The sequence below is a fragment of the Euprymna scolopes genome, chromosome 34, assembly GCF_053919585.1.
Source record: "Euprymna scolopes isolate OS-2025 chromosome 34, ASM5391958v1, whole genome shotgun sequence".
NCBI classification, from domain to species: Eukaryota; Metazoa; Mollusca; class Cephalopoda; order Sepiida; family Sepiolidae; genus Euprymna; species Euprymna scolopes.
The window spans coordinates 24,192,190-24,207,373 of NC_136515.1; the positions used below are offsets into that span (position 1 = coordinate 24,192,190).

Sequence of the window (15,184 nt, forward strand, 5' to 3'; positions counted from 1 at the left end):
GCTGTTGTGTTTGTGATGTATTACTTAAATGAGGAAGCATTTTAATAAAATTTAGTTAGTATTATGCATTTAAAATTGAGAAAATCGCGCTAGAAAAGTGTCAACAGTATGTGTGTAGCTAAGACAAAACAATATCGTTTTTATCTAATAACGAAACTGAGTGAAACCCGCTTTTCTCAACTTTAGATGCGTAATAATTCTGTAACGTGGCCGTTAAGGTCAAACCATGTTCGTTATAGTTCAAACTTCTCTCGGGCCCCACACCGTCCGGTGTCGTCGAAAAGGAACTAACAACAAACAAAAATAAATCCGGGTCGGCATGTTTGCCTTTTTAACAAATGAATGTATTACCGTTACTTTCCCTTCTCGACAAAACTTAAATAGTTTCTTGCTGCCACATGTTCATCTAATCTGACCGCGTTTCTCTTTCTTCCGACCACACGCCAGACACAGCCAGTCCATTCTCGCCTTCACTTGATACGTCCGTCTCCTTCGGCGTCGACTTTTTTCTTTTTTTTTTTTTGATCACGTGGTGTCCTTTTTTTCTTTTTCTTCATGCGAAAGCCCGAACACGCTTGCCAATTTGCATACGCGTTCAAACGCTGCTCCTGCGTCTAATACAATCGCTTGCCAGCCATCTTTCGCTGTTGCAGATATTTTCATACGCGCTCATATGCGCTCTATTACAACTGTAGTTTTAATGGAAATAATTCCTCATTTCATAATATATAATGACAAAATAACAATATAAAACTACTTAATACTTAAACAGATTTTTCTTGCGTTCTTCTGTGGCCGCGATCTTTACAAACTGCCGTTCGAATGACTCCCGCCTCTCCTCTTTGAAATAAAAACTCGTAAAACCACACGTGATCTTCTAAGTTAAACTAAGATCTCAGCGGCCATTGTTGTTTTCTGTTTTGATAAGCCAACTTCATCGAAATAAAATTCTAAAATAAAAAATCTTAGTTTCCACACGTTAAAAGTATACAGGTCGATAGAAAATTAGATTCTACTGCGTTTGCTATAAATTATGTGTTGTTTTTATTTTTTGCTTACGTGTTCGGCAAACCAATAGAATCGCCGACTCAGTCCGCAGTAACCGGTGTCCGATCAGATTCAGTTCCTGATATTAAACTTCATCCAAAATATAACTTCTGACGAGAGTTTCAGTTTCCTAAATTTATTAATTTATTTATTAAATTGTTGGGTGAAAGTACAGAATAGTTAACAAAGTCCTTCCCTGTCTCTCCATGAACGGCTTTCTAAATAATAACGTTATTAGATAACGTTATTGGTTCACTGCGGTCGAATAATTTAGAAAGCCATTGGGAAGGTGAGGGAACTTTGTTAACTATTCTGTACTTTCATCTAACAATTTTAGTAAATAAATTAATTAATTAAAAATAGTACAAAATTGGGCAATCACGAGAGTAAACAACCCAAACAGTAAGTATTTAATATATGGAAGCGGTACCCCACCCTCTGTGCTTAATTTTGTCTTTTTTCTTTTTTCTTTTTTCTTTTTTTTTTTTTTTAATTTCCAGTGGATTATTATCGAATGGACACTAGTCTCCCAGATAATCAAAAATAAAAATTTAGCAATATTTGAATATTTGTAGCGGGTGCTCAGTTTCTAATGCAACATTGTTGTAAATCGATCACCCATTTTAGAACAACTCGACATTTTTAAGCCGAATTTCACAAATTTAGCCTTTTTTTTAAGTTTAGCCTTTTGTTTTAATTTAACTTTTTAAAATTATCTTCGAAAAAAGGCTAAACTCGCGAAATTTGACCTAAAAATGTCGAGTGGTTCTAAAATGGGTGATCGATTTACTAAAACGTTGCATTAGAAACTGAGCACCCGCTACAAATATTTAAATATTGATTAAAAAAATTTTCTTTTGTTTTGTTTTGTTTTTTTAAATAATCTAGTAGGATAGCGTCCAATCGATAATAATCCGTGGAAAAAAAAAAAAAATAAATAAAAATACAGAGGTGGGTACTACTTCCATACGTGCGCCCTGGAATTGAATCTGACCGGACGTCGTTTGCTGCGGATCTTGAATCGAGGATCCTTCTAGTTTGCCACGTGTTCTCAACTGTAAACCATTCTTTACTTTATTGGCCATGTTTTATCATTTTTATCATGTGTTATATTGCCATTCTTTAAAAGTTTTATTTCCTTGTGCGCTATCTGCAATTTAATGCATGATAAACACAATAAACCAAACTACAAATAAAACTGATGACCAGATCTTTTGGAAGAAGAGATTAACAGGTAATGTTTGCTATCCTTCGAGACGCCACTAATACGTGTTCTGTGTCAATTCCTGTGTTGGTAGATTGTTGGCCATGAATCTAGGATTTGTCTTTCTGTTAGCAGGGATGCTGCAAGATTGTGACGGGCCACGTGACCGGAAGCGGGGCAGCGCAGATCGAGGCGGAAGCGAGCTTTCCTCTTCGACATTGGAATTAAGCAGTGTCTATTTCTCGTTAGCAGGGATCGGCCAAGACTGTGAGGATGATAGCACCAGGCATCTGGCCAAGTTCGACAGTGAGCCCTCGTCGCCTTCATACCGGCGACGACCCAGCCGTCCACCGCCAACCGCCAGGGAGCTGCTCTTGTGAGTTCTTGCATGATCGCTATAACCCCTCTATAATAATAATAATAAATAATAATAATAATAATAATAATAATAATAATAATAATAATATGCTTATTCACGTCCATACCTACATTATCACCTTACACCCCCTATTTTAAAAAAGAGCAGATGAGATAATCCGATCACCAAATATCAAATATGATACAAAAACATTGATACTTAACTGATGAATGATTCTCCAATTTTATTCCAACAATTAAAACTGTTTTTAAAAAGAAAATAAAATAGCATAAAATGTTTACTATGTGCTTACTTGTTAGGTTAAAAAAAATAGTGCGCTAGAAACTATGCAAATTCATCTCTCGGCGGCCATTTTCAGCCTTCATCAAGGCCAAAAGGAAAAGGGCATAACCCAAACTTTAATTCAAGCAAGTAAAAATTCAACAGCTCTTTCTTGTGTTCAGAATGGTTTTCTAAATTTGCATGAAGATTTAATTTTTTAAAACGAAAACATTTGATGAAATTGCATAACTTTTAGCATGTGATCTTCTTGTAAAAAAAAAAATAAAATTACAGGTAAGCTCATATTAAAGCTTTTTGTGCAATTTTCCTTTTTAGGTATGGGTGTTGATCTGGAGAAGTCCCAGCTATTGCACTAAGTAAAAGGATTTTAATAAAATTTTTGGGATTACATTTGAAATACATTTCAGAAATTGACATTCATCAATAAGATTAAACATTTGTGCAACAAATAAATTCTAAAATTTGAAAAAAAATAAATAAATTCTAAAATTTGAAAAAAATAAATAAATTCTAAAATTTGAAAAAAATAAATAAATTCTAAAATTTGAAAAAAAATGAATAAATTCAAAAATTTACAACAAAAATCGGGAACATAGTATAATCAACTGAAAGCCATCTACAAATAGAACAAGTCGATAAATATAGCGCGTCGGGATATGTTGAAAAATCAATAAGTGTTTGATCACAATAATATGAGAGTTAAAATACAAATTATTTGTTTCAAAACTGTGTTACACATTCCAACGACGTACCATGGTTTTATTGACACGGACTGATCTTTTACTGTCTAGAAAACGCCCTTACAATCAATCCATATCTTGAGCCACTCAGTCAATTCTTCGATTTGTTTACATTGTTTATCACTGACGATTTGAATGTATTGTAACGGCTTTTTCTAAACAGTAAAACGTCAATCGAATAAAAAACGGCGTGAAACAACTCTAGATTTACCGTTATCAGCTCTCTTACGTACCTTTGTAGGGTCCTTGACAAAGTTCCTTACAGTTTGATGGTACCTTTCTATCATTTTCGATATTTCGAGGGTAGTTTTTCCATTTGCTAGCTGTTCTGTAATAGTACTCTTTTCAGAAATACTCAAACCACCTTTACGACCCATTTTATTGACGAAATAAACTGGCTTGTTAATAATTTGGTACACCTCAAATACTGTGGATTATGATGGCAAGTTGTTTACATTGCGCGGAACAGTACGAAAATTTCCCAGTACGCGCAGCTCAGCATTGCCAACGTTTCCGAAGCTTTTGATACGAAACTACATGTAAGTTTCTGAAACTGGTAAAAAAAATGTCACATCGTTAATAATTTGACACGCAATGTATAATTGTTTTTTTGTTTGTTTATTTTCATCTAGTTATAAATCCAGCCAAAATACTAAAAACCAAACGCAACTTCTATGAACATAATTTCTTTTCTAAAACGTCTTGTCTATCAAAGATATCACGAGTTTGCTTCCGAACCGATTACAGTATGCTCTTCAAGTCTAATATATACAAATACCTGTCTCATCGTCCTCCTGGATTCCTCTTAAGTAATATTTTTTTATTCCATAAATTGTTTCTTGTCCTCTCGCGGTAGCGATCATGATCTTACTGACCATCGCTTTAACTCTTATCCTCGAGTGGTCCCTGGGCCTTGATAAGCCATTAGTAAAAAAAAAAATTGACTTGTTCTATTTTAGGTGGCTTTCAATTTGCCGTAGATATTTTAAATGACGTAAAAAAAATGTCTTATTTTAATAAAATAAATACTTTATATTAACATTCGTAATAAATATATTATTAATTATATTATAATTATATATTAATTAATAAAGATTGAAAATTAATCAATAACTTTTATTTTCATTGTTCGTCCTTATGTTTAATCGATAATAACCCGAAAATAAAGTTTTCTAAAAAATGAACAAACATTTCAAATAAGAGGCGTTGTATTTGTTCGCTTAATTATCTCCCCTTAATTCTTGCTTTTCTTCATTGTTTATACACACACTCCTCCCTTTTCACTTCTTGTTTCTTCAAATCTGCTTCTGTTTTAATCGATGTGCGTTTTCCTGCCTTTTAAAACTTCTTTTTTTAATATTTCTTTGTTTTCTTTTTTGTTTTTGTTTGTTTTTCTGGGGGGGGGTCATTTTTTTGTTTGTTTTTTCTTTGTTCATTTTTTTATTTTATTTTGTTTTCTTTTTTTTTTCGTTTCTTCTTTTTTAATTTTTCCTTTTTTATCATTTTTTTTTCTTTTTCCTTTTCTCTGACTTTGGCCTAATTGACCCCTCTGTTACTTTCTTTAAAGCTCAACTAGTATATCACTACTCCCTTCTCCCCCCTCCCCTCACCTCCAAAAAAACAGTGACAGTAATTCCTGGGAACATGATATCATAATCGCAGAACAGATATTACGTATTCAGCTTCATCTTTTCACCCCAAGACATCTTTCTGACACGGGAAATGAATTCCAATATGCATATCTGCAACGCTATTGTTCTATCTAACGGATTCAAACGTTGTATGTTGACTCAAACGTTGAGAACTTTTGCACAAACTTTCCAAGTGCAAAAAAAAAAAGTTAGTTATTTCCTTCGTTCGCCACATTAGTTGCTGACACGCATTTAAAACCAGTATGTTCTGTTTTTCTTGCCGCCACGTCGGCTAGCTGTCATTAGACGGCAACAGATACGGTCGATTGTCAATACACGGCACCAGACACTGCCGACTGTCAATACACAGAATCAGACATGGATGGCTATCATTACACGGCACCAGACACAGCTTTCTGTCAATACACGGCACCAGACACAGCTTTCTGTCAATACACGGCACCAGACACAGCTTGCTGTCAATACACGGCACCAGACACAGCTTGCTGTCAATACACGGCACCAGACACAGCTTGCTGTCAATACACGGCATCAGACACAGCTGGCTCTCAATATACGGCACCAGACACGGTCGGCTGTAAATACACAGCACTAGACACTGCTTGTTGTCAATATACAGCACTAGACATAACTGGCTGTCAGTACACGGCACCAGATATAATAGGCCCTCAATTAAAAAAAAGAGGAAGAAGAAGCGTCGTCACATGCTTGCTGAGTGTAACTTTCCAGGCGCATTTTTCTTTTTCTTCTCTATTTCCTCTTCCTTTCCTTCCGATCTTAATTTATATATACGCATTTGAAGTGGACAGCAACTTAATATAAAAGTAAAGTAGTTGACTATATTCGAGAGAAACTTGAAGGCTCTTTTTTATTAGATAATATATGATGATGCAACTTCATTTCCATAGATTGCTCCACTTGCTCTTGATCCTCACCTTATAATGCTTAGTGTTTAGTCTTTGGTATAACTCGCCGAGGATTGAATCCTGATCTCTTGACCCATTAGTGAACGTTTTTATTATTGGCCAAATTGGCGAATTTAAAGTTATTTGAATTGAGTCTGATCCCCTTTTTGAAGATGTCGAGCGGCATGACGTTGCGTTCACTGAAAATACATCTTTACTCCTTTTTGTATCCCTTTCTTCATTTGTACTTTATTTTCATAATGTGCTATCTTTACCTATCGTCCCTTGCCTCACAACAATGGAACAAGCCCGAAAGAACTGCACTCATTATCGATGTCACAGTCCCAAATGATTTTGGCCTTAATAGAGCTGAACGGGAAAAGATAACAAAATATCAGGACCTAAAAATGATCTAAAAACGACATGGTCTCTGAAAGAAATAAATAGTATACCGGTTGAGATAGAAGCAGCTGGTTTAATAAAAAAAACAGAATCTTCAGAAATACTTGGAAGCAATCCCTGGAAGACCAAGCTGTAACGAAATACCGATAGCAGCCATAAAGGGAACAGTATCTATTCTTAAAAGAGCCCTCGAATATAAATTTAAATCATAACAGAATCAAGTGTTAGCTCAAGGAGGGAGCCCCTCGATCTCTTAAAACTTAATGAAGTTAAATAATAAAAAAAAGAGTGTCCTATATCTTTTACAAAGCCACAATTCGCCCATGTATGGAGTATTGTTGACACATCTGGGCTGGTGTATCTAAGATTAGTCTCTCATTCTTAGACACGGTTCAAAACAGGGTCTCCAATGCAATAGATCCTGGACTATCAGCTAAGTTCCAACTTCTCTCACATCATCGTAATGTTGCATCACTGTGCCTGTTTTACAAGTATTTTAATAGCATGCGCTTTGATAAACTTATAGCACCTGTGCCTCCTTGACGTACAAATTTCCTATTAATCCGAAAAGCAACAAAACCCACCTCTTCACTGATGAATTTCCTTAATGCAGGAAAGCCTTTTACTCTAATAACTTCTTCCCTTAAACTGATATACTTTGGAATTCTCTCCCTATTTCCTGCTTTCTCGACTGTACTAATTTGCAGAAGTTTAAATTTCTATGATCATACATCTCGTGGCTCAAATTCCCACAGTTCCCTGTTAAGCACGATCTCAAATAGTAGCCCTTTATGTTCAAGTCGCAATATGTCTTGTTTGGGTGACAAAAAAAAAGTTCGTTTTTTTTATTGGAAATTGTTCTTCTCGTTTATTTCCTATTTCACTTCTTTATCTGCAAAAGCCTCTGTCGTTTCTTTTCGCATTTTACTGTTTTTTACATTTCACCACTGCAGCTACTCTTTGTCGGCTAACGTCTCCGGTTTTGTTTGTAACACCGCCTAACGCGCATGCTCACACAAACCACAAGCAAACAAGTTTACTATTGTATAAATTATTTATTATAAATGTATTTTATGCAAATTAAAACCTTTTTACTGCAAATTATTGATCGATAAACGTACATACTGTTCAAATATTTAAAAAAAAAAATAATAATTTTTTTTAATATATTGTGACCACAGAATACAAATCTTAATGTATTATGAAAGGAAGCTAAAACAAATGACTTACTCTGTTCCCATCAAAGAAGAGCACGGTTTAAAGTTTATCGTGACCACGTGACTTTAGCATATTGTAAACGAAAGATAAAACAAATAAAATTATTTTTCGGAAAATATTCCACATTTCATCTAAAAATACGTTATTATCAAACAATTTTTTCTGACTATTTGAAAAAAAAATTAATGTATAAAATATCAAAAACATTTACGAAAAGGCTTCATCAATGTACATTTGCCACAGTCGCCTAAAGAAATAACCGTGTTCATTTAGCTCATATTTTTTTTTCTTTTCCTTTTTTTCTCTCGGATTAAAGGAAAATTCATACTTTAACTCGATACACTTGTAGATTAAAAGTTTCAAATACATTTCTTTCAAGTCGTTTAAACTATAGGATGATTAATCGGAATTGAGAATCGTAAAAATCGGGACTTCATAGTATCGAAATCGGTATTGGAACAAGAAAATGGTGTCTCTTTTCTGATGCCAAAAACGATTCTTTTAATTATTTTTTGTTTGTTTGTTTGTTTGTTTTTCTTTATTTTCTATTGCAGCCACTAATGATTGAATGATAAACATTTCTTGATTCTAAACGACCAATTAAAATCAAATTAAAAATTATGGTATTTTTATATTTTCGAAGATATTTCCACATCTTATATGGGTTTTTTACAATAAAAATCCACTTATAAAATATTTATAGATCCTAAAAGAATTACAATCGGTAATTGTATCGGAATAAGAAATTTAGACGAGAATCATAATTGTATCGGAATCAGAAAAAATATTGGAATCGTTCCATCACTAGCTCATAGCCAATCAATTAAACCAATGCATATAACAATGCACGTATTATGTTCTCAACTTCTTTACTAATTCAGTGTTTGAAGGTAAAGGAGAACTTTGATGAAATATTCGCGTATCTGCGTGTCTCATATAGAGATCAAGTTATCAAGTTGGCAGAGAGGGGGGGGCTTGATTTCTGAGAACTTCAACTGAAATAAAATAAAACACCCGAAAGAAAAACGAAATAATTAATTAACATCCATCGTTTTTTTTTTTAAATATTCTTCATTTATATTTCCTCTTTCCAAACAAGATCTCTTATTTTCCTAAACTTAACGTCAGACAATTTTTTGTTTACTTAATCTGGGATGCGCTGCATTATCTCCCTTGGCCCAATTTTTTATCTTAGTAAAATATTTTCATTTCTTTTCTGCTCTGATTTTTTTCTTAAACTTATTCGTTGCCAATGTCGCTGGTAAAATGGTTTGATCATTCTACCATTGCAGAAGGTATCTCACTTCTGATACAATTCTCTATCTGTACAAGAGCCACATACATCCTAAGGTGGGGTACTGGGGGGGGGAGCTGCTAAGAATAACTTTTCCTGCCTTAACAGGGTTCAAAACCAACTTCGAAAACTAGTGGGCGAAGCCTTCTTCTCCACTCTGCTACCCTTTTCTCTCAGACTATCTATGCTCTATATTTATTTTCATAACAGATGCTCAATTGAGCTTCTATCTATGGTCTTACCTTTGTATAACATTTTTACTCATCTACCTACAACTGCGAATAATTTCTCATATCTATCTGGGCCTAAAACTAAACGAAAATTCCATGACCAAAGTTTTTTCCTAGAACTGCTAGTCTCTGGAACACAATACTGCGAGCTGCTTCTCAACTGATTATAATATGTTCGTTTTCAAGTCTAATGTAAACAAGTCTTTGTTTAGTTAATTGTTTATGATGCAATATTTGGTAAATAATGAGAATCCTTATTCGGGTGGGAGGAATGGGCAGTAGAGCAATTGGAATAAGTGATGAATTAGGGGTTAAGAAATGACCCCACCAGACAAGCAGAAATGAAGATTTTAACATAATTTCTGGAAAGATGGAACTCTGTCTCCGTTCCTGTCAATTCCTTAAATGAGTAGTCAAAGAAAACAAATGCTCGTCCCAAAAGTCCAATAGGTATGCGGGTGAACGTGAACAATATGAACTACCATAAATAGCATCTCTCTCTCTCTCTCTCTCTCTCTCTCTCTCTCTCTCTCTCTCTCTCTCTCTCTCTCTCTTTCTCACACACACACACACACACACACACACATATTCTGATCTCTGTAAGATATTTTGACTCTGCTGTTAAGCTAATAAAACTTACATGTGTGTTCATGTGAATTAATCAAGACAATATATTTGTACTTTTTTTGTTTATTCGAACTACTGTTCTCATCTTGAATGTTATTCTCACAACGTTTCAGCCGATGTAACCTCCGACTTTCTATAGATTCATCTTGTCAAACTCAGGAATATTTTTTTTTTTTTTGCCGCATTCTGGAATTTGTACGGAATTTTCCAAGTATTCTAACCATTGCGTCATGGGTCTTGCAAGGACCCGTGGCGCAGTGGTTAGAGTACTTGAAAAATCAATTGTAAAAGTGATCTTCTCCTGAAGATTGAAGGTTCAATTCTCAGTGTGAGCGACCGAAAAATACAATTGCGAATTACTTAATACCTCTATATGTATGCTACCTCCGTAAAATAAATGAAGGGTTCCATTCAAAATTCCATCCTAATTCCTGGGTTTGACAGAAACATTCCCGAGTTTGACAAGTTTGAAGAAGGTCGGAGCTTACATCGACCGAAACGTTGTGAAAAATGACACTCAAGATGAGAACAGTAGTCCGATGAATCCAAATAATACGAATAACTAATCCCCATCTCAAAATTTCAGAAACATGAAACCCTTTATTTAATTAACGGGGATAGCTTGCTCTCGTTCTGGCAGTCTTGATCTGATAAACGTTTTAAGTAATTCGTAATTGTTATCTTAGTACAACCGGCACTGAGGATTGAACCTTCAACCTCCAGAAGACTCTCACTTAGAAGTGATTGGTACTTAGTATCCTTTGCACCCAGGTTCTTGCGGACAATTCTAGTGAGAAGTTTATTAAGAATACAATTAAAAATAAATAAAAAAAAACTCTACCCTATCAAGGCTGACGGAATGAGAGCAAGCTACCCCATGAATTAAATAATGGGTTCCATTCGAAATTCATTATCAAATTGATAAATGAAAATTATTTTCGTATTCATTTATTTTGCCATTGTTTGAATGTTTACCTAATTCGTTTGTTAATTTTTGATTTTAAATAATTTATATAATACGAATCACCAATCCTCGTGGATTCATATTATTTGCATTATTCGAACTACTGTTCTCATCTTGAGTGGTATTTTCACAACGTTTCGGCCGATGTAACCTCCAACCTTTTTATATAGTTTTATTGGTAACTTTATCTATTATAATTAATAATTTCCAGATTGTATTAAATTATATGTGCGTGTGTGTGTGAGAGAGAGAGAATAAATGGCAAAAAGTTAATTTATAAGATGGTCAACATCATGAATTTTGGAATATAACTTTTTGTCATTTATTCTCTATATTGCTCTGTAATTACACTGAGCTTCTTAAATAAGGATTGATATATATTATAAGAAAATATATTTCTACAGAAATTATATATAAATATATATAAGGTGTGTGTGTATGTATATATATATATGTATGTATATGTGAATATGCATATATATGTATGTATATATATGTATCTATATATATGTATGTATGTGTATATGTATGCATGTATATGTATGTATATATGTATGTATATATATATATATCCTTCAGGGAGACCTTCCAAAGGGCGAATGAACTCTTTTCTGGGTCAACGGCTAACTAGCACCGTGTATATTTGTGTTTGTGTATATGTGTATTGGGGTGGAAAGGGCTCCCGTAAGCCGTGGTGAAGGCAACCTTTCTAGGAGAAGCAAATCTCTGATTTAAAAAACCATAAAGCGGAAGACCAGTACCCGCATTAAGCTGGTCAGCAGTTTAATTTGTTGCTGGCTATCTTGCTCTTGCTTGTTGCTGGATCTCAACATTTTGAACCGAGAGAGAGACTTGGCTGTCGTACAAAGCTAAGACTCTGTAACATCATCTTTGTATAGATACTCCCTCAGGCATTTGGGCTCATGAATTTTAAATGTCTGAGGGAGTGGCACTCGTCTGACAAGACGTTGCAATCATCATCATCATATATATATATATATATATATATATATATATAGAGAGAGAGAGAGAGAGAGAGAGAGAGAGATGAGAAAGAAAGAAAGAAAGATCTGTTATTATTTTTAAACGATATCAATAGTTTTGAAAGCGATGAGGGAGTTACTGGTCCTTTGTTTTGCATATAAACGCGTCGCCCTTTTTAATGACATTGAATTTTATTTGTAAATATTAAATATTTTATGCGCATAAAATTATATATATATATATATATATATATATATATATATAGAGAGAGAGAGAGAGAGAGAGAGGGGGGAGATAACTTGAATGCCTACTAGATACTATCCTCGAATGCCCAACGTACAGAGGTTTTTCAGGACAACCTGGCATGAGGATACTTTTCCCTCACTTAATATTCAAAACTACATAATATTCGCGGCCTAAATAAGATCTACTCAGTATAGCTAAACTACACGGGCTTTTAGAAGGAATGGCGCACCTTCTCCAAGTGATGAGGAATGGTGCACCTTCTCCAAGTGATGTTAACTAAAGTAAAATCACAAACCTGCATACTCCACCAGACTAGATGAATTCTTGTCCTAGAATCCGATAAACCAAGAGATCACAAGAAAGATATATCATAAGATATTTAAATAGTTTAGAGGAAAATTGTTCTCAACTTCTTTCAAACCTCAATGTTTGAGGGTAAAATGGAATACTCGAACATCTATGCTGTTATATAGCGATCAAGTGTTATCCACGGGAAAGGAGCCCCTTTCATCCCTGAGAACTTCGACTGGAGTAAAAGGAACCAATATATATATATATATATATATATATATATATATATATATATATATATATATATATACCTGCCGTTGCCAGGGAATCATTACTTTCATTTTTGTCCCTCCCCCTTTCGTTTTAAACATTTTTTGCTATGACGTCATTGTATATGACGACATCATACGTGACGTCATATATATCATGTTATGACATATATAACGTGTGTAAACAAGCTGACAGACAATAGGAATATGCGTTTTTTAAGGAGCTATAAGTTCTTTTTGTTATTTATATATAAATCAGTCGCACTTTATTTTTTATGGGACGTCTTTTTATTTATTTTTTATTAAATATTATTCCGTGTATAAAAGGTATACCCATGAACATGCATGTTTCTTGCTCTCAGAGATATATATAGTAATAAACTAAAAATCAAAGGACCCGTGGCGCAGTGGTTAGAGCACTTGGTAAATCAAGTGTAAAAGTGAAGGTTGAAGGTTCAATTCTCAGTGTAGGCGACTGAAAAATACAATTGCGAATTACTTAGGACCTCTATCCAGTCATGGTTGACGGAACAAGAGCATGCGTCCAAATTTCCGAGTTCTATAAGATTCACTGGAAAAAGGTCGGAGGTTACATCGACCGCTGAAACGTTGTGAAAATAAAGCCCAAGATGAGAATCCAAATGATACGAATAACCAATCCTCATCTCAAAAATTTAGAAACGTAGAAATTTATATTGAAAAACATCGTTAAATTGTTAATCTAAAAACAAAAATAAATTTATGGTTGACAAAATTCATACTAGAATTGTCCGCAAGTACCAGCGGCATAATAAGAAAGAAACTTTCAGTTGTAAGTGACACTCTTCTGGAGGTTGAAAGTTTAAGTACCGACGATACTCAATATACAATTGCGAATTACTTGAGATTTCTACCCGACGGTCATGGCTTACAGAATAAGAGCATGATACCCCACGTGGATTAAATAAAGTATTTTGTTCAAAATTCCGTGCAGATTCTCAAGTTCGACAAGATACACCTGAAGAAGATCGGATATTACATCGATCGAAACGTTGTGAAAGCAACAATCAAGACGAGAACAGTAATTCGAAGGATCCAAATAAAATGAATAATCAATCCTCATCCCAAAAGTTCAGTCATCTTTGTTTAAAAGTGTTTTGTCATACCGATTGATAATATTTCCTTTATATATTCACCAGCATAACTTGATGCGAATTAACATGTCCTATTTCTTTGTCTCTTAAAGTTATCTGTGATTGGTCAATGTCACCTGTTTACTTGAGCTGGTTTACTCACTCAAGGATTTTCCTTAATATGTCAGCTGTTTTCACCAGTCTCGTGATTTTATACCATTTCGATTCCCCGCTTTATACATACTCACTTTGGCACAATGATTCCTATAAGATCTACGGTTAAGCAACGTTGTGTTAAATGAGTGACTATCTAATAATAGCAGGTGATCTATGTAAAATCTGCATGTTCCTGTTGTCTTCATGATTGTTCTACGTCTTTTGCCGTTGCAGCGACAGCATCATGGCCAACCTGAGTGGAATTTACGGACTCTTACTGATAGTCATGGGAGCTGTGATACCGATATCGGAGGTTTTTTCTAAACCACACCCTTTCTTATTCGAGGTAAGTCCCAAAATATTACTTTCCGTGTTAATGCATCTGTGATTTGGTTATAGTCAAGTTTGTATGCTCTCTTTGACTTCCGGTTTCTGCTGTCTATTTGGATGGATAATTAAACATGGTCAAACAGATAAGAAAGCCATTCTTAATACAGAGAAAAGGGGGAACATCTTTCACATTATCTGCGAGGAAGATAATTATTATTCAGAACGGGGTGTATTTTGCTTGTCACTGACGTGCAGAACAGAACCGAAAGTCAAAAAAGGCAAACAATCTTGATTATAACCTGTGGTTTTTATTGTGTCAGAGAACGTGTGTTTATATATCGTCTGACTATCTAAATTATCTTAGCAGTTTCAGCCACAGACCATCTAATATGCATTATCTCCCCTTCACATTGTGTTTTAACTTCAGTTCCATTTTATATGAAATTTTCTGCAATTGGTTAATGTGGGTTGGTTTCGGCGTTCTAGGATTTCTTACTAATATGCCAACAACCAGGTTTTTCATAACTGTTCCTAGTTTTCTTATAATTATTGTTTATACACACTCAGCAAGTGCAATTCATGTATTATGGGAGAATTTTTTCTCTATCTTAGCTGGTAAGATTTCAAAGAGAAAAGGCGCGTTTTTGGCTACTGTGCCCAAATGGGGTCCAGTACGCACAGTGTGGCTATCCGTTGATATCTCTGTCTCTCTCTGTCTCTCTCTCTCTCTCTCTCTCTCTCTCTCTCTCTCTCACTCACTCACACACACACACACACACACACACACACACAGAAAATAATTTGTCTCCGTGACTATTTTTCTCTGTTTTGAATAAACTTTATTAAAAGCTG

The 15,184-nt window shown here is 34.6% G+C and overlaps 1 protein-coding gene across 3 annotated transcripts in view; it reads left to right on the plus strand.

The window, feature by feature from the left end:
- LOC145259134 (proton channel OtopLc-like) overlaps window positions 1-15,184 on the plus strand; it is a 391,597-nt gene that overhangs the window by 307,986 nt on the left and 68,427 nt on the right. For 2 of the 3 annotated variants that reach the window (XM_080116814.1, XM_080116816.1), the window contains exons 3-4: window positions 2,501-2,627; window positions 14,237-14,348. In XM_080116814.1, the coding sequence (XP_079972940.1) occupies window positions 2,501-2,627; window positions 14,237-14,348 (239 nt within the window). The remainder of the gene's footprint in view (window positions 1-2,500; window positions 2,628-14,236; window positions 14,349-15,184) is intronic. The other variant, XM_080116815.1, reaches the window with a different exon arrangement.